General features: G+C 35.4%; 1 protein-coding gene across 1 annotated transcript in view; it reads right to left on the bottom strand.

The window, feature by feature from the left end:
- The window catches only part of KIF6 (kinesin family member 6), a 182,345-nt gene that overhangs the window by 49,475 nt on the left and 112,140 nt on the right, over positions 1 to 20,730 (bottom strand). Inside the window, exons 14-15 of the mRNA XM_067293186.1 lie at positions 7,655 to 7,757; positions 2,789 to 2,844 (exon numbers count right to left, since the gene is read on the bottom strand). Of these exons, the coding sequence (XP_067149287.1) occupies positions 2,789 to 2,844; positions 7,655 to 7,757 (159 nt within the window). The remainder of the gene's footprint in view (positions 1 to 2,788; positions 2,845 to 7,654; positions 7,758 to 20,730) is intronic.

The raw sequence follows: 20,730 nt of genomic DNA, 5'->3' as shown, positions 1-20,730 counted from the left end.
CCTCAGACACTGGTGTTTAAAAACCATTCACAGAGTAGCATACATCTGCATAATTTGCATAAATCAGCAGACAAACATCTATGAAAGGACTCAATGTGGATGGAATCTCTTGTTCATACAGTAGGGCTACATGAATAAAATATTTTGTCTGGGTGCCAAAATGAAAAGACTATTTTTCTATTTTACTACTGAAACAAAAAAATGGAGACAAATGAAATCTATCTTTCAACTTGAAAACACTTCACTTGTAACTGCATTTTAAACAGCAAAACAAAACCAGAATGTGTAATTTTGTGTAACTTTTCTTTAGAATTATGGAGATATTTCTAGTTCAATTTTTAAAGGAGTTTTTCAATATTCATGCTGTCTACAAGGTATTAGTTTCCTATAGGAGGCATATAGACATTGTCAAGTTCAGCACAGCACTACTGATTTGCTCTACAGCTGTTATGTTTCATTCCAGTGATCATTTATTTTATTTTTTTATATATATATGAATATGCACTCAGATTTTTGTATCATCCACGCCCCCCAAATCTAGTCTACTAAGTGCTTCATGTCTAACACCGAAGAACTTCACCAAAAACAAATTTTAAAACCGATGCTTTTAACTGCAGTAAAATCCATACACTATTGCATTGTAGTGTTCAAAAGTTGTGTCTAACTTATTGGGAAAAAAAGAAAGTCCAAACCAAAGATTTATTTTAGATTCTGCTAGGATCCACGTAAACAGAGTCTTCCAAAGCTATGTCTACATTGATTTGTTGCTTTATTTTTGAGTGCTGCCACAGTAGACCCCTGCAAATCTGAAGGGACTTCCAGACCACCCAAGTCATGTTCCAACATCATACTACAAGTGGTACCTTCAGGACTGCCCATCCATCTGGATGTACTATCCATCAGGACTGTCCCACCATCTCTTGTACCACCTCCCACATCCTGCAGGCACTTGTTCTCCCCCTAAGATGTTTGCAACAAATATAAGGTGCATGTACTTGGTTCTGGGCTCCTGTCCTCAAGCAGCACTATTGCAGTTCCTGGCACAGAGAAAGATGTGCTTGTTTCTGACTGCTTATTGCTGGTGTATTGCAGGCACTATGCCTGCTCCAAAATGGGTTTCAGCTTCAGCAAGAGAAAGAAATTTGGCATCCACTGCTGAGTCTCTCTCTGACTCATTCAGGCCAAGAAATTACTTGGGCTTTCTATTACAGATGAGAAAATATGGGAGATGGAAGCAAATAAAGACAATGTGGACTTCAAGATGATATGACAGTTCATGATCATACCTTTTCCCACTGACAGTGCCTGCAGGTGTCTGTGTATGGCTGAGTCTTTCCTCACAGATGACATAATTCTAAATATACCGCATAATATCTCCAAGGGACTTCTGGCATACCCAAAGGTCATTGGGAGGGGAATCTGGCAGGAGCTACGATTCATGACCACAGAGAATATAATCATGGCTATGATGAAAGTACAGAGCAATCACCAGGACTGCCATGAGAAGACTTCTGTCCTTTCCCAGCAGTCAACTGCTGTTATGAAACAAGAAGGGGTGACAATGACTTCATTGTCCATGTCTGTGCTGGTACCACCCACAGACACCTCAAAGCCCTTTTGAATTCCTCTTCCTTCACCAGATATATACCTCTGCAGCTGGCAAGTTCCTTAGCAAGGAGATTTTGCCCAGTGCTGATTCAACACCAAAGCAAGATGGGTGGAAAAACTGAACTGCACTTTGGCTTATCCTACAAAGGTATATAGGTATGGGAAGACAAGAAAAGCTTTATTGGGGGGAAAAAAACAATGCACACACCCCACAGTTGATACACACTGTGTTCCCATCATGCTGTACCTACATCAAGGACACTGCTTCACTAATTCTCATACTGTCTGCCAGCATTTCATAGCAAAAGGGAGATATGGAAGGCAACAGAAACCTAGAGCAGGTGCTACACCACTGGAGGTGGATGCTAGATTACCTTTAAAACGTCAAAACAGTCCTCTGTGCCTGTACCTGGAAGCTCGAAGAGACTTGGTTCACCAGAATATGCGCATACAGGAGGACACTGGCCTGATCCCCAAGGACTCTGGGGCTAGAGCACAAAACTGTGCTTCTTCACATTTGATGGAGAGGCTGGATAGCCAATTGTCAGGAAAGCACCTACCGGGTTGGAATTAACTAACTCAGAAATCACCAAGGAACACACCACAGGCTGGCAGAAGTACTGGGGAAGACCTAGCTTGGGGTTGAATGTATCTGTAAGTGACTTTTTGCTTTGGATATGCTGAAACCAGAAGCCTAATGGGAAGCCAGGCATATGCTGCTGTGGCCCTAAAACAAAAACTGGAAAAAAGTCCTAACCAGCTGGGGCACTCCACAGAATCCCTCCAATTAATCCATACAAAGGCAGTGAACAGTGAGAACTTCAGAAGCTGTATAAATATACAGGTAAGTACAATCCTTAATCCAAAGATTTCACAATTTGATATGATATTATTAGATCCTTTTATCCCAGAAAAAAATTCAGAAAATCCAAGGTCAATACCGTAACTTCTCCCTTCAATAAATTTCACACATCCTGTCAAGTAAAGAACACTCTTGTTTTTCAGATTAAGGTGTTCATAATAATCAAAACTGGTAAATAAAATTACTACTACAATCTTACTGGAAATTTTAGTAATATATTGATTCATTTCTTTAGAAACTAGAATCTCTTCCCACATCCTCTGAATGCTGTGATTTTATATTAACTACAGATATAAAATGAAGTTGAAATGTGCTCACTTATTTTATTTCTCACTTCATTTACTTTTTCTCCGAGGCATTTAGCTTCAGCAAACCTGGTAATGGAAGCACACGATATAGAATTATTCAGAAGCACAACTAGTTAAATTATTTATTCACAGTAAAATACTGAATGATTCAGGTTATTTTTTGCTTGCAAATTACTTTCAAGCTGATTCAGGAAATTACAAAAGATGTATTATTTGTAAGTAGAATTGGTTGGTAACAATTTTCCAGCAGAAAAGATAGTCTGGTCTAAAACAAACCATACTGAACTTAACACATAGGTTAACTGGAAAGACAAAAGAAATGTATTTAACTCTAAATTCTTCTGATACTGCTATTTCAATTCTAATGACTGGATTTCTTAAATACTCATATTAGACTACAATATTAATTTTAATGCGCTAAATTATATGCAATGTTTTAACTTACTACTATTTAAAAGTTGAAAGAAGAACAAATCCAAGCAAAGTAAAAAAAAATGTTTGACAGTATCAGAACTTCTATTTATCAGGAAATTTCAAATTTCAGCCTTTGAGTAATTTGCATATTGCTCAGAAGTATCATGGTTTGTGCTATGTGAAAATCTATACTCCAAACACATTTTACATCTTACTGAGAAACTTCTCAAACAGAAAAATAAGAAATTATGACAAAACTAAATTACTTTGTTCTTTTACAGAGAGTCTTTGTGTGAATGCAGATATTCAAATGATATTCAACTACCTCCCACACACTGATGTAGCCAAAGCTATCCACATGAAGACTTAAAAACAGCAAGCAAGAAGCAGCCTGAGCAGGGTGGAAACAAATCAATGAATCAGGCTTTGGAAAAACCCTCTTTTTGTAGTATTCCAGTAGCTGGACATCAAATCAAAATTAAAAATGATGTTTTAAAAATAGGAAATTTCATTGTAGAAGAATAGTAAATAAATGATAAATACAGACTAAGTGAAGTGTGTTTTCTTTCAACAATATTACAAATTGTCTTTTGTAATATGCAACATTCCTTTTACTTAATATGCCACATTTGTATCATTCTGGCACAGAATGAGGCCTTACCATCTTGGGATAGTGTTTTGACAGCAAAAATGAGCTGGGTCAGTTTTTGGAGGAGATACCAAAGGAAACCCAGCATGCCACAGGAAGTGTTGCTGGTGATTCAGTAGGTGGTTCTTCTCTCAGAATATCTGCTGAACTAATTTACTCACATATTTCTTGAGTGTTTTGAAAAAGAAAACCGAGGCTCTGACCACTTGCGGTAGTTAAAGATCGCTTGGCCCTTTCTACAAAAGTAGTGATGTTAATCCTGGTGGCCTGGTTGAGTCTAGCACTGGTAACTACATTTCTCCTGCAAATATTCATTTTTTAGCCTTCATTCCAGAGCTGCTGCTGAAAAGTGCTTCTATACACTTTTTCACTGTAAATTTTTTCTATCTCAAAGTTGACTGAACTTAAGTAGCAAATTATTCATAGTAAGATGAATGCTTCATATGAGATTTTCTTTGATAAGAGTAATATGACAGTCACTTTAACAGCTTAATATTTCCAAAGAACTGTATAAATTAAACAAATATTCTTCACAGCATACTTGAGAGCAAAGTATTGTTATATCCATCTTAAAAAGGGGAACCTGAGATATGGTGAGATTAAGCACCTTGAATAATGTCAGAAAGTGCACTCCCATGCAGAATATTCTAGCTCTGAGCTCATTCATCTATCCCAAATTGTTAAGAGTGGGGTAATGTAAATCATGTACATACATGTGAAGTATCTTGCCAGTCTGCATGCCAGATGATACTGCAAGCGCTTTGGGAGGAAAGACTGTGTTTCTGTATTATGGTTGAACAAAACTGAGTATAATTATATCCTATTCCATGACTAGGATGCTTTCAGGTGATAGTAATGAAAATAATAAATAATAATTTCATAGTCAAAAATGTCATTTTTTAAAGCATGATTACAATGCTTACCAATTCCCACCAGGCATGTTTCTAAATTAATTCTGCTCCTCGTTATATTAAAATCATCAACTTTTCACATGGTATGCAAAATATTCTAAAGCTAAGAAGTTACTTTTTTAGGTTGCAACATGATGCTGCAGTGATGCTCACTTCAGTGTTATTTGTTAGCATTCTGCTCCCTCTGTATCTTGTTCCTTAGTAAGTGTGCAATATCTATGTACTTCCTCAAAAAACAGCTGCCCTCAGAGCCTTAAAATGCACTATATTCTCTACATTCCCTATAGCCTGCTAGAACTTGATCCCTTTTCCTTTCATGCATTTTCTATCAGTTTTCTGATCTTCTGCATCAGTTGCTGACATAATTACTGTCCTACACCTATTTAACTCAGTACTATATAAAGCTGTTAAGGGCAAATGGAATACATAACAGACTTTTAAATACTAAATGTATTCTGTTGTAATAAGTGAAAATTAACTCAATGTACAATGGCAAAGTCTGAAAAGTATCTGAGAGAACTGAGGTCTCTTTAAGGAAATTTCCATTGTAATGGTCTAAAATGTAAATAAATACTAGAAGGATGATTTGCTGCATCATGACTTGTGGTAGGACATTAGACATGATATGAAATTTTGAATTGTTACTCAGATGTGTACAAGTTGAACCTTGTTGAGTGTAGAGGCAAAACATAATTGTTAAGTAATCCTTCAATTGATCTGGACTAGTCTTGGTCTAGCCAAAGTAGATGAGGAAATCCACAAATTGTGTTTCTGTCTAACTCAAATTACGTCAAAACAGAGTTAAGAAATGTGGCTTTCCCCTGGTGAGGTGGGGTTTGGAAAACTGCTCCTTCTCAGTTAGTCCATTTCCCTTTAAAACTAGAAGGAGTTGGAATTTCAGGCCACTGCATATATGCTCATGCACACTTGTTTTCAGGATGGATTCAACATCTGTAAATGGCTCCAGCTGGAAGGTTCCTCAGCACTTACTGCTTTCTACACAAGGAAGGCACAAGTCTTTGAAGAGTCTGTGATGCTTTTCTGAATAAGTTTTTTCCACTGGTGTTGATTTACAGCACCCAAGCAGGTCTCTTGGAGATTGCTTACAGATCTAAGGGAAACACCCCAAAGTATCTCCCTCTTTCTTTCCCCTAGCTCCCATGGGCAAATACTAAGCTCATCAACTACTTAGTAATTACTCGGGCAAAACTCCTGTTGACTATTGACTCTGATTCATGTTTACAGATAGATTTAGCTGGACAAGTTGAAGTCAGCTGTCTATCCAGCCCTTATTCATAGGCTGCCACCTTCAAAACAGGAATAGTTGGATGGGCCACACATCTGTTTCTCAAACAGCACAGTTTACAAACTGGCATAATAATGTAAACTAAAATTTGGTAGTAATTTATCCCAACAAATTCCATCCGTGACTATGAATCACAGTCAAACAAAATAAACAAGACAAAGACATACGACTTAACTCTATTATTGAAAGAAAAAAGATTATTTCTGATACTTCTCTAATAAAAAAATCTAGCATAAAGGTGATATTGTTATGAATAGTGATGACACAGCAATTATATTGTTAGCTGTAAAGAGGTCATGTGTCTCCTACATGAATAGAGACCTCTCCAAATGAAGGCTACGCATGAACTATAAACAAAAAAATTAACGTGAGAGGCCTACATATAAAGGGAATTTATGGTAACCTTTAAACATCTGGTGTCTACACACTTCTTACTGTGCAATTCGAACACTGGCTGGGTAACCAAGTTTTTATGCAACTGGTAGTTCAGAGGCTGCATTTCAAATTACAGAGTGAACTTGATATAAACCCATTTTCATGAATGCAGTAAACTTGGAGCTAGAGACATCTTTAGTAAAATCCACTGCAAGTGGCAGGGGAAAGTTTCTTGCTCCAGGGTATCAACATTGACATAGCACTCATTTCAGCAATCAGCTGCTGCATATTAGAGAGGGGTTATCCAAGACATGAATCTGAATCTCTTTGTCCTTTAGGGAAAGCAAATCTTGTTTTAAACTTCGTGGTTTCTGCCCATCTCCACTACATAATCTGAAACCAGAAGAGGGAGTCAGTTCCAGTTAGGGGAAATGTAAGTTAAAAGGGTATATGTCCCAAGATCTGTTTTTGGCATCTCTCATTGTCAATCTCAAAATGCCCTATTTCTTGCACAGCACAAGGAGGGCTGACACTTGCAAAACTGATCCTGAAACAGTACTGTTAGCCAAGTGATATGGACAAGCATTGGTGCCATAATTTCTGAGATGCTCAGGACTGCCTTTCTGAATATTCATGTTTTTAATATTTTGCTATTCTCACCATCTTCACCAGAAGTTTCTGAAGTTCTTTGTCAGGATTAACAATAAATGTGTAGTAGGAAAGTATTACTTCTATTTTAGAGTGCAAAACTGGCGGAAAAAAGCTTTGCTTGGCAAACAAGTTAGTAGCTATAGACAAAAGCATATGTTAAACATCTCCTAGTTTACTGTCCGGCTCAGTGTTGAAACTGATAAAGTGTTTTCTACAGTGGAAATTACAGTAATAAATTTAGCCACATGAATCTAACTTCCTCTACATAATTCATGGCCACAAATGCCATTTACCACATTACTTCTATAGGGCTAAGAAGATAAGAACAGTAAAAACAGAGGAAAGATGCATTAAGATCACTCAGGCCACTTTCATATTCTATTCAGACTTTTATTCTGTCATCACTCAGGGCCTTCTGAGTAGGAAATGTCCCCATTAAAAAAAGGCCAGGCTTCTGTACCAAGTTTTCACTAGAAGCCTGGGATGTCTGCTGTAAAGTTATGCATTTGTACCCATACACATAATGAACTCTCAGATGCCTGTCTCCAACTGCATCTGGCTGACACTCACCTCTGTTTTAGAAGCTGTTTGTTGTCCTCAATGGTTATACTGTCAGCATGGTCCCGCTTGAAAACTTCAAAAGCCTCCTGACACCCAGGTGACATCTCTCCTCCTGTCCCAAGAAAAAGAGGGAACTACTTCAGTGTCATCAAGAGAAAGACATTTTACATTTATTTTCTTCCTATTTAGAAAAAATATATAGCAAATCAGCCCAGGTGTCTTGATGCACACAGCAGGCTATGCTCTATGTTCCACCATCAGAAAAGCACCATCAGAAAAGCACTTTGCAGAAAAGATTTTTTTTCTGACAACTTAATTTAGTTTCACTTCACTTATCTAAAGCTTGAATACTTGGATTTTGTAATTTCTCAAGACAACTTAAAATTTTCATAAATAAAATCAAAATGTGAAAATCTAAAATATGTGAAGTATTCTTAAGTGAAAGCTGGAGGTATTTTCACAATAGCAAACTGCACTTTGCTTCTGTATTTCTTTCATCCCTGTTTCATATTTGCCACAAAACATGCTTTCAATATTTTCAGCTTGCTTGGAAGAAGAAAATTTGGGCTTCATTTATTTATGCATAAGTGTAACCTCCCTTAGCGAATGCTCTTGTAAATCAGGAATTGTACCTACAAAAATGACCGGTTCCTGCCTTTTGTGCTTTCAGTGTCGTGTTTCCTTTTGCGCACCACAAGGCCAAGACCAATTTGGCCTTCAAATCTTTTCCAAAATCACTAGAGAAAAGCATTACAGTCTGCATTATTTATTAGTTCTCATTGCTAGATAATCTAAAGGTCCACATAAATCATTCGTTGGTATTATTATTAACAAAAAATTCAAAGGCTTAAGGAGAATGAAAGATGATACAAGTATCTTTGTTTTATCATGTGTGCATATGTGTCAATAAATAGGCAAGGAGAAAAGATGAGACTGTATGTAAATAAATGACAGCAGTGAAGATAGTTCAGGAGCAGAGAGGGGAAGGAATCTATCACCCAAACTGTGTGAAAGACACAAAATAGCTCCACTACTAATTCAGCCTCCTAGCTGCAACTGAAACCTCAGAATGATGCTCCTTAAATTGGGATTTGATTCTCCTTGATCTTTTTACTTCTACTGTCTTTATCCTGTCCTACTCACAAGCCTTCCTTCCTGCTTTAGAGCTATCAAGACCCTCAGATCCTTTGTGCAGCAGAGATACAAAGTTTCCTGGGAGTTTTGCTGCACAAGAATTTTATATATGTTCTGTGCTAATGGATCAGCATTACCAATAACATATAATGTATGGAATTTATTTTCTTCACCTGCTTTACAATTTTGGTGTAAATGGGGATGATAAATATATATTAACAAAACATATCTAAACATTTGGGCTACGCCATACTGGGATGCTACACCTTATTGGAATCTAGCTCAGTCTGTAGAAAGATGCACTGTGCAGTCACTCTGGAATATGTTCTACTGCCCCTCATCATACTTACCATTTCAAGATTAATCCCTACTGGCTTCAGTGAGATCTCTGTAGTAAAAGATACTATTTATGATGAAGGCTGGTAACAAAAACTAGCACTCATGGTTCAATAATCGGCAAAAGCCTTAAAAAGTCAAAATATACTCTGTTTCAGTCAACAGAATCAGCACATCTGTTACTAATTTAAAAATTTTGAGTTGAAAATAGAACCACCAGGAATGTTTGAATGGCAAAGCACACAGAAATGCTCTACCCTTTCTGAATAAAAAAAAATGAAAGAAAGACATAGTGTAGCCTTTACTGCTGTGTGATCAAAAAAAGAAAGAGAGTGTAGGAAAAGATATTTTCTGTGACAATGACCTGAGAATTTAATGCTCATGTTTCATGCGTGCCTTGAAAAAAAAGGTCAGATTTACAAGAATTTTATAACACATTCATCCTATTAGTAGCACTAAATTTAATCTTCAGCCTGAACTGACCGTATTAGAATTGCTTTTTTGTAGAACAAGTTTGTATTATGTGCAGAAAGTCTTAATGAAATTCATGGCTGAGCCTAACATAAACAATGAAACACCCTTACTTATATGTAATGCCACAATGTAAAGAATTTAACCTTTCTGCCAGTAGCTCTGCCTTTGCTCCAAAATATGCATCTATTTGTTCACTGTTAAAAGTATTACCGTAAAGAATGGTCACGGTCAATTTAACAAGAGCTGATTAGCAGAAACAATGCCATGCCATACAATACCACTAAAACAAATAAATACATTAATAAATATAAATGTGCAGGCTTTTGAATCTGTGTTTTCTACTCAAGTTAATAATCAACATCTCAAAGAGAAGAAGTAAGTTTGGAAAACAAAACTATCATAGTGATTATTGCTTCTGCCAGGTTTGCATCAGCCAAAATTAAAGGCACTCTGTTAATCATTTTTCACTGTTACATTAAGAAGTAGCAGAACTGTACAGCTAAATAAACCACACAAAAATAGGTCCCCACAACTCTTGGAAAGGTGAAATTTTATGGTTTATACAAGCCATGTAAAGAAAATACAGAAATATATGGATTAATAAACAACCACGTTCTGAAAATGGTATTGGAGGAAAGGAGCTTAAAAATAACTATTAGGATCATATCTTGACAAAATATGAGCACAGAGCAGCTACAGAATAATGCTGCAGCCTGTGGTGAATGATGGAGACATTTAGGATGACAATACGGAGTACAGCAGCGTTAACCGTATTAAAAGATTGCTAAAAAACATTGGAAGCTTGATGAACTGCTCGAGTTTTCATTCTGCTCTATAATGAAGATTATTGCCCTTCAATAGTTGGTGTTGTATCTGTATTCATGCTGTTTGCGTTTCCTGAAATGATCTATAATTTCATAAAGTAGCCTCACTTTCTTCTTTCAAATGGCCTCCATGCGCAAAGGTGCACTAACATTATTGCCATCTGCGCTGGCCCTAATTTGAACAAATAAGCTATACGTTCTTTTAAGACAAGGTGCTATTGACTCCTCTATTTTTCTCCAGTTGTAAATTGAAATATGTTTATACTGTTATATACAATAACAATATGAATCAAACCAGAACTGAGAGTAGAAAGAAACCATTCATGATAACACATTGTTGACATGGTAATCAAATAATTCAGTTAAAACTATTAGTGTTGTGGGAAACAATTTCTTTTGCTGTAATATGCCAAACAATTTTTCTTCTTCTTTAATACTGCAGCATAGTGTCACAAAATAAATGTTTGAGGATTCTTATCTAAGGAAGGACCATCATATTGTACAGGCTGTGAATCAGCAACACATCATCAAGTCATTACAATGTGAACTGGAATAATCATTACCATAAAAATAATTCAGATCATCAGAAAAGGGCTCAAATTTTCCTGTAATTATACTCTTGACACTCCAGTTGACAGGGTTGTATTTAAAAGTGATACATTTTGTATCAAGGTAATTTTAATTATACCTCTATTATTAGGTTGTGCAAGGTGGCTTTGATGTTAAAACACTCAGAAATGTGCTCAACTCACAATGTGAAATTTACAGCAAACTCATGTTTATAAGCAGCAAATTCAACAGCTCAAATTTTGGGAAAATTTAGATTTGACCCACAGACTGAATTTAAATGGTTGAGAATGTTCTCATCGAAGGTTTGGTTCTGCTTACTATTATAAAAAAAAGTCTTTCTTCAAAGCTGGAAATGAAATTTAAAAGTTTAGTTTCAGTCCCTACTCCTAGCTAGTGCACTGCTCCCACTTTCTTATTAAAAAAAAAGTTTCAGCCCGGGGGTTCCTTCCCTAAAATGTGCAAATTACAACTGTCCTGCTGAATTTGGGTAGGTCAAAAAGCAGAACCACAAGAAGCCCTCACGAGCCCTAAACAAGAGCAACAAGATCTGAAATGATCAAGTAAAGAAAAAGCTTATTGTACCATTCATAACAGAATAAAGACTTGAAAAGAGTAATAATTCTGTCTCAAAATATACTGAGCAAAAAATGTAATAAGACTTTTGGAAGAGGCTAATTACATTTTGAGGTGACATAAAAATATTAAAGGGATCCCAAGACTCAGTCATTTGCCTACAACAGTTGGAATCCTACATATCAGCAAAGTCTTAGCAAATATTATGCACCCTACTCTATCACTGAAGTAACTAATTAAAAGATCATTTATTCTATGCTGTTATATATACAAATGTTATTCACAACAATCCTAAACAACTACTTTATAGTGGCTCACAAACTCTAAAAGGGAAACTGAGCTAAAGCATGATATAGGGTGTAGGGTGGCACTGAATACGTAAATGTCAGCAGAGAAATTATAGAGCTAAATGCTATTTCTATGTTAGGTATAAATGCTATTTCTGTGTTAGGTAGTATCCACTAGTATTACTTAAGGAATATTTCTGAGTAGGTAAGAGCAGGAAAGTGAATAAACTTAAACCTTATTTTGTGGCCAAAAGTGATCAAACATGCTTGTAGGCATTTAAATGACCATGCTGATTTTTGAAGCTATCCAACATCTACAAATCCTATCGGAGTCTGTTTTAGTGATACCAGTTTATAAATATTGGACAAATAAAAAAACCAACAACATTATTTTAGTATATGCTCATAAAGATTTTCAGAGCACCCACCTAGAAATGGCACTTCCAGAGTGCTGAATCTGGCCACTTTTTTTTTTTTTTTTTTAAAGGTTTACTTTTCAGAGGGAGAACACAGGAGCCTTCATACAATTTAATGTGTGAACCCCACAGAAAACATTTGCAGTGCTCTTTAGTTAAGTCTGGAAAAATCTGTCAAACAATAGCATGAAATTGATATTTTCTGTAAGCTATGAAATAATTTTTTGTTCCAGCAAAGTCTGTATTAGCACAGGAATACCACCATATGAATAAACTATTAAGGTTCACCTATTAACTTGCTTTTATGTATTCAAGCAACTGTCCTGCAGAACTTGGGTATGTCAGAAAGCAGAATCACAGTGTTTCCTCACGATCTCACTTGGTAACCAGATTTTGATCCTGGTATGAGATCTTCAAGGGGGGTTCTACTAGCCCTCATGCTGGAGGCTGTCAATCCAGCCTGCAAAGAGAATTGGAAACAACCCTCCAGGAGACAAGAATCAGGGATGCAAGTTGAGCTGTTCTGAGAGAAGAACATTAAGACTTTGTCTGTTAACAAAAGCAAGCTCTTGGGAATAGCTGTTTTGACTTTTCACAGACCATGTATTCTGATGAGATAGGCATCTGCTCATATATCTATTTTGCAGAAACTATATTTTCACAGTAAAAGACAGTCTTTTATTTCTACTAAATGCTCTATTTATCAATAACTGTCAGCTTTTTCACTGAATCAACAGGACCAAAATGTCCCCTTGACTCAGGGAAAGCTCTCATCTGAGTGAGACAGTTGTCAGAAGAACTTCAGGAAGGCAACTAGTGTGAATTGTGGCTCTTCACTCTTATTCCAATGGTCAACCTCTTCTTAGTATTACATATTTCCATTTATTATCAAATACAAACAAAGGAACTCTGCACACTTTCAAATCAAACTCAAATTACTTGAAAATTCTTTGTATTAAAACTAAAGTATTAGAAAAGTTTGCATGTAAGCATAATTCGTTACATCTTCAGCAGGATCCCTCAGATATCATAACCATTTGTTCAGAATGGAAAAAAGTAGAAGTAACAGAGTTTGGGAATAATGAATCAATAAATACTTTAAAAGAGGAAAACAAAATCAAAAACCAATACACAGCAAATACTTCCCTGCTGTAAAACTCAGCTAACTTCTTCATGAAGGGCATGTGTACTACATATGGTTACCTTCATTAGATTGCACTTCAAAAATGGGAAAGACATAAAACAAGGTTGTTTGCGGTACCCCTGCAGTGCTGAACTGCAAAACACAGTCTTTTGGAAAGTTAAAAGCCTCAAAGAAAAAACAGAATATTCAGACTCAATGTTCTAAATAAAACCCTGGCATAATTTAATTTATCTAGCTTTGGAGTTTCATTTGTTAATTTATGAGGGAGAAAGAGGGCAAAATGAACATTTTCTTGAAATTATGAGCATATTTACTGTAATACTACAGGCTGATGCAGACAACTCCCGCTGCACTCCACAATAAGTGAAAATGTCTAATGTGCAAACCCTCAAGCTGTGTTGCGTGGATTTAATTTGTGCATGGGTCATTTACCTAGGCATGACTTATAGCCAGAAAAAGTTAATTGATTGTACAAGACAAACTATTCCATATATATTGAAATCATTTTGAAATAGAAGTCACCACTAAATAAAACATTGCATACACTTACCTGCAAGGAACAAACTTGCACAGTACCATACAGGACACAAATCAGGGACAAATACCATGTCCACTGTGATGAACTTTATCAGAGGATATGCAATCATTCGAACCGTGATTTTTTCAAGATTACCAAAACAAAAGAATATAAATGAAATATTATGTAAAATGCAGACTTTGTAAAACTCAAATTTTTAAAAAGTTTAACGGGAATGCTTCCAAAAATGTGACTTACAGAAATTCCATCAAGAATAAGTTTTTACAGTAATAAGCATTCCTCTACAGAAATAGTAAGGAAAATGTTATTGTACTGCATTTTCTAAGAATGCAAAGGTTAAATGGATATAAACTTAATGTAAAACAAGATGAAGCTATTTTAAAATTGTCCAAGATCACAGAACAACAAATAAATAAATAAACAAATAAAGTGGAATATGATAGCTGAATTTAATCATGTTGACTTTAGTTTTTTTATTTTTAGAAATTTCAGGTAAAAATGCAGGTAAGAAGAAGATTTTTCAAGTTAAACAACTAGGAACAGTCAGAAATTCCATTTTAGCTCCCTTATTGAGATGTGGTAAGTCTGATACCAGACTGAACCTTAGAGTGATCTGAGTGCAAAAGGACTGAAATTCTTGAAATCTCTTTTCCTCATTTTCCTCTTCTGGAAAATAAACATATTCATTCATCTACCTGTCATACCTTGCAAAGCACAATGCTAATGAGAATTACAACATAAAGAAAAACTCTTAATAACAACTTAATAAACCATCATCACCTTCACATGATAGAACTCCACATTTTCTCCTGGGCTGTATTAGATTCAGGTAACAAGATCAAGACCACGTTAGTCTGATTGTATTTCACTTATGGATTCTAATGATTTCTCAGCTTGACATGGTATGGCTTCAAGATGCTATAGAATCTGCACTAACATCAAGGACTTACAGTGTGGTGACTTTTATGTTATCTAGTTTTTTATATTTTATATAAGGAGCCAGTGAACAGCAGAACTATCAAGTTCAAAGTGCGGGCACAGCAGCTGTGACAGCACAGATACTAAGAATCAGAAAATACTTACCATGAACTAAATGTTTGCAGACATCAGCAGTGAAGAATGAAGTTGTGTATCTATTGGTACACCAAAGTTTTCTTGTTTTGATACTAATATTATTAAAGAAACATTTTACATTTCATGTATGAGGGTTTGTATGTCTCAAAAGATAAATGAATGACAAATTTAACTTGGAGCTCCTATTTGCAACAATTTACTTGTTTAAACCTGCCTGCAAGATTATATTTGTATAATATATACATACATTGAAAGATTGTCCTTAATTAGTAGGTATGAAGGGAGAGCCTGATCTGAAGTATGGCAGGCTTGGCAGAAGCTCAGGGGGTGGATACAAAGGAAACTATGAAGTCAAACCCACAAAACCTTTAGGAGACCCACCCAATGGTGCTGCCACATCTAAATAAATAAGATTCACTTATGCCTATGCCAGAAATCACAGATTTCACATAACTTCTGACAAAACAGGACATATATCTTACACTGCATTGCTCATTAGAAACAGACTGCTTTTCATTCTCTTTGTAGGAGTCTAAATCTGCCCCCTTCAACAGTTGATGAAGTTGCAAAAATTTTACTGAAGTAGAACAAGAGAGGGTCAATATGTTAGTTCAGCGTATCACGATGTTGTGAAACTAAATCTTGCTTTTGGTTGCAGGTAGTTTTTTAGCTAAAACAGTCCCACAAGTTACTCTTCAAATTGTTTTCAAAGTCTTAGTAAGGTAAATTCATTTTTTCAAGGACTTTATCTTGCACTTTCACATAAATTATCACAATCCAACTCAAAAATTAGAGTACTATAGTACACTTAGAAGTGTACTATTTGTATTTATGCATACAATCAATCCTTCTTTGCTATCATTCAGATATTGAAACATTCTCACGGAAAACCAACACTCGTATCTTGCTGTACACTTCTTTTCCACATTCATTTGATGTTTACATGATGTTGGTTTCTGGAAGCTGTAATAAAAGAGGAGACCACTAATTTCTACTCTTTGATGATTAACAGTCTTTGGAAGCATGATACTGTTGTAAGAGACTACTGTCCTCTACTACTTCATTGGCTTAATGCAGCTTAATACAGTGCAGGATAGAACCGAACACCTACCTAAGAGTGAATAACCTTTTACTATTCAGCTAAGTGACATGGTGTTTGAAAAAAGTAACTGTCTGTTCGCTCTTCTGGCAAAAGACTGAAGTATAGAACCTAAGAGGAGTAACAATCTGTAAAACCCAAGAGAAGAAGGCATAAAATGAATTCATACTTGGATGCTTGTTTCCTGAACACTGAACTGGCAGACAAGATTTCACACTGATGAAAGCCAACACCATGCTTCAGCTAGTAGAAGGAACATCTTCAATATGATGCTAAGTCTACTTGATTCTGAACTTTCTTGTTTAATTTTCAAAAATGCAAATCAGAGATGTATGCATGGTGTTAACTTATCAAAGTGTTTCTTTGTTTCTTCTCTATTAATTGTGATCTAAATCAGGTATGATGCAGACCATCACTGTGGCCTACCTTAACATAGCATTTAAACAGCACAGTTGCAGCTGGGATGTATCTTATGCTAGACATTGCAGCCCATAGACAGTATAAAGGCACATAAGATCACAGAAGGCAACTACTAGGCAAGTAATACACTATACAACTATTTTATTGGAATGTTATTAACACTCATTTGAAAGAATGCTATCTCTTAATCACTTGAGTTACCTATCAACTTAAATTGGATTACTGCACCTAAAATGAAGATTTCAGTAAAACTGAGTTGGAAAACCAAATTAAATATGTTTTTGCATTCTTCATGTATTTGCCATGTTGCAGTAGTAACAAAGTTTGCTGCTTGTTTTAGACCTGAAAAAGGACTTAGATGTCCAAAAACTTGTCTGCCTTTTCCAGCTAGATCAACACATTTACAAAAGATAGAATGCTCTCAAGAAAATTTGATATATTTTAGGATGTTTTGAGTGATAGATATTGCATTTAAATACTGCTTTTCCCTGTATCCTTCTCAATTTTCAAAAAATGACTCTGAATGGTGGGATAAGAATATTTTAAAAGCTGTGCCAAATGACAGCCTACATCAATGAAGGCATGACAGCTTGGACCAAATGCAACTGAAGGTTTTCGTCAGGAACATCTGTAGAGATCTGTATGTATTTTTGGTGCTTGGAAAGCCAGCTCCACCACCAATCTTGCCGGTAACACCATAAACCACAAAAGAGGCGTATTTTATTTTCAGAGAAGTTTGGACTTCAACAGAGGAAAAATGACTTGTCACAAATACGAATCTGGTTTTGGAAACCTACTGTACTTTTAATTCCGTATTACATTTTAGCTTTATTCTTTATTAAGATACTGAGGTTTTCTGAAATAATGCATGTCCTAAATCTTAGGTAGACAATAAAAAAAATGGCTGTGGTGGGCATACAATCAATTAGTACCAGTTTGGGGCTTTCTTAGTATTTCAGGCTACAAACTATGGGAGTACAGGAGCTGTTTCATGAGAAACTGATCCTTTTTTTTTTTTTTTTCAGCAGGAACACTCTAGTACCAAAAGAAGAGGTGCACTGAGACAGAGATCTGTGACAAGAAACCATGACAGAGCATGGTAAGCCGTCTCTTCTCTCCGTTCAATATCCTAGATTAACTAAGTTTAAAATTTGCTAGCTATTTATACTCAAGATGAACCAACTTTATCAATCCTACTGCTTATTCCCTTTAGCAGATGAAAATTAACAATTAAGGGATGAGTGAAACTTCTTTGTAAAAGAATGAACTTGGATTCTTGTTTTGTTGAAGCTTTTTGGGAGTTTGCCTCTGCGAATGAACATGATAATCTGTTGCTTACCAAAGGCCAGATTTTAAAAAGTAGTTAGCATGCCATTCCCCAGCAATGACCACATTGAATTTCAAGCACTCAGCTCCTAGAGAAGCACTGCTCCCTTCCTGAACAAATACTGTAACCATTACCTTACTGATAGCATCACTGCTTTTGCATGTCATTGCTACAGTTTTAAATAATAGTGGTCAATGTGGTCAATGTATATTAACTGTACTCTAAATATATACAAAAGATTGGGCCTTCAGGAGATTTAGCTAATCTCCCCAAAACTGAAGACTTCCAGGCATGTGAAGCCTTCTAGCTCCAGGAAGTTCAGCACAGTCAAAATGGAAGTCCTGTGCATGTAGGACAGCAGATGTTTAGAGGAGACCTGCATAACTTTGCTGTCAAAAGATAGCTGTTTAAGAGCATGCAGGCATCTGAGAAATTGGGTAAATTCTCTATTGAATTAAGCACATTATGCCTTTTTGTTATATAAAAGCTGCATTTTAGGTAACCTAATCAGATTCTGGCCCTAATTGTTGGTAGAGTACATAGAAAAAGAGTGGTTAGTATCAGTACATGAAAAATGTATGTACTTTGCATTTTTATTTGTAATGATTATGAAATGGGAGCCCAGATGAAAAAGGAGGAGGGGGTAACAATGGGACCTTGAATTATACATAAAAACAAATTGGGTAATTTCTTTCCTGAATTTTCACTTCAGCTTTTTCAAATCTTTATCAAATTATTCTTACAAAACTTTTTGACTGCTTTTCTGTTGGTATGGAATTCCTCAGCTGTTAAAGGCTTTACATTTCTTTTTTTTTAAACTCTTTCAACCCTATCTATTTTGTTTTGAAGGAAAAAAAGTCTATCTATCTCCTTGACGAAGAAAACACTAAACCTTGGTACACTGTTAAAAAGAAAAAAGATCCTGAATCCTATACATATCTTTTTTAAACTCAGTCTTCATGAACAAATCTGCAAGTGTACTTGCCATCTGAATCAGTGTTCACATAGTCCAGGAGAAGTTTGAGGATGTTTAAATAAAGCTATAATTTGTATTTTTAACAAAGTATTCTGGTAAATGCCTCTACCTATTTTTTAAATAGTTTTATCAAAATCCTGCTACTCACTAAAAATAGGATTAAGCAGAACAGACACATAAGGACTCAAATCCAGTTTTGTTGACAATAATAAAAAATAGCATGTATATTACATTTCTAAGAACAAAATTACACAACACATTAATAATATGTACTTTTAATACTCTAAAAATAAAACCTTCAGAAACTGAATTCTCTAGCAGAAAGATGAATTTTAACTTGAACATTCTTAAGATGCCAAAGAAAGTTCACTTAAGGTACGTGGTTTTGAATTATGGCCATTAGCAACCCTTCTCTGCAGCAAGAGAAATCCTGACTCCATGGAAATAATGTTAAATTAATCAACTTGGAAAGCATTTTAAGTAGTAATAATTGTTGCGACAAACAAAACATGAACAGCTGATCAAATTTTTAGGATAACAAAGTGCAACTATATCAAGACCTTTGTAATGCTGCTGAAAACTGTTAAAAAGAAAGTAGTAAATCATTTCCATCCACAGTAATTTTATTTTGTGTGGAGAAGCAAAGAATGAACTATCTTTCCTTTATTTTTATTAAAATCTTTTTCCTGCCAAGACTGAAGCCATTGCTTGTCTTTGATGGTAATGGATATTCTTGTTGATTGTACACAAGATATATATTAAACATATATCTACTAATCTTATGTTAATGTTTAACTGTTACATTCTTGTATGGGGTTACATAAAGTGTTACATGGAAAAAATGGCTTAATGACCTTGGTCATTAAGTCCAATCTGCAGCCATAACACATGATAATTTAGTAGATGTATTTTCCAGAAGCAAATGAGCATTTCCAAGCAAGCATTCTATCAAGCACCTCAAAGTCTTAGTAAAGGTGAATCAATTCCTAAAAGTTACAATATACACACAAAAAGAGGAGAAAAATATCACTAGTATCTTAATTTCTGCCAAAGGAATTTGATAGCTGAAAACTCCTAGGAATAGGAACATACTTTGTGCTATATAGGAAAGTAAAATTTGCAATGGGCTTTGCCAGCCAACATGGAAATTCCTTCTTGATTCTCAAACTAGCAATTGCTTTTATCTCTGAAAGTATGAGTTTGGGCCACCAAAAAGGCATATGACTTGCTGCTCAGAAGTTACTGGAAGAAACAGTGCACCCTGCCAAGCACTGCATCGATAGTCATTACTAATCTTTATTTAAATAAAAAGCAAAAGATGTAAAGCAAAAGTAAAAAAAAGAGAAGAAAATAAAACTACCCAGAAATGAAATGATGCATCTAGAGAGGAAAAAATGATTTCTGGTCCAATGTGACCAATGGGATCCCTAAAATCAACACAACAATCACAATCAAGAAATGGTAGTCAAATCTTTAACAAATCTTTTAACATCCTCTCAGGGACAACAACAAATTAAACCCTGAAGTTTTCATATCCATAGGCTTTAATTTCCAATTACAAGATCAATTCTTTCCTATCACACAATTCTTACAATCTATGCAAGTTCCTCACTTCCCCAATATCTTGCTTGGAAAGTTGCTTCTGAATTTTTCACCTGTGATGGTTACAAATCTTTTAACTTATTGTCCCAATGTATTCATTTCCACTTTACATCAATTTTTTTTTAAAATCAATACTATCATTTATCACAGAAAATTTCTCTCTGCTTGGTATTGGCTCTGAAATAGTTTCATAAAGCATAATTATATTTCCTCTCAACTTTCATTTAGAAAGGGAAAGGTAAAGGTTTAATTTCCTGTTCTAAAACAGCCCTTCCATTCTCTCTTTCTAGC

The sequence above is a fragment of the Apteryx mantelli genome, chromosome 3, assembly GCF_036417845.1.
Source record: "Apteryx mantelli isolate bAptMan1 chromosome 3, bAptMan1.hap1, whole genome shotgun sequence".
Lineage (NCBI taxonomy): Eukaryota > Metazoa > Chordata > Aves > Apterygiformes > Apterygidae > Apteryx > Apteryx mantelli.
This window is presented reverse-complemented; position numbering and strand designations above follow the sequence as displayed.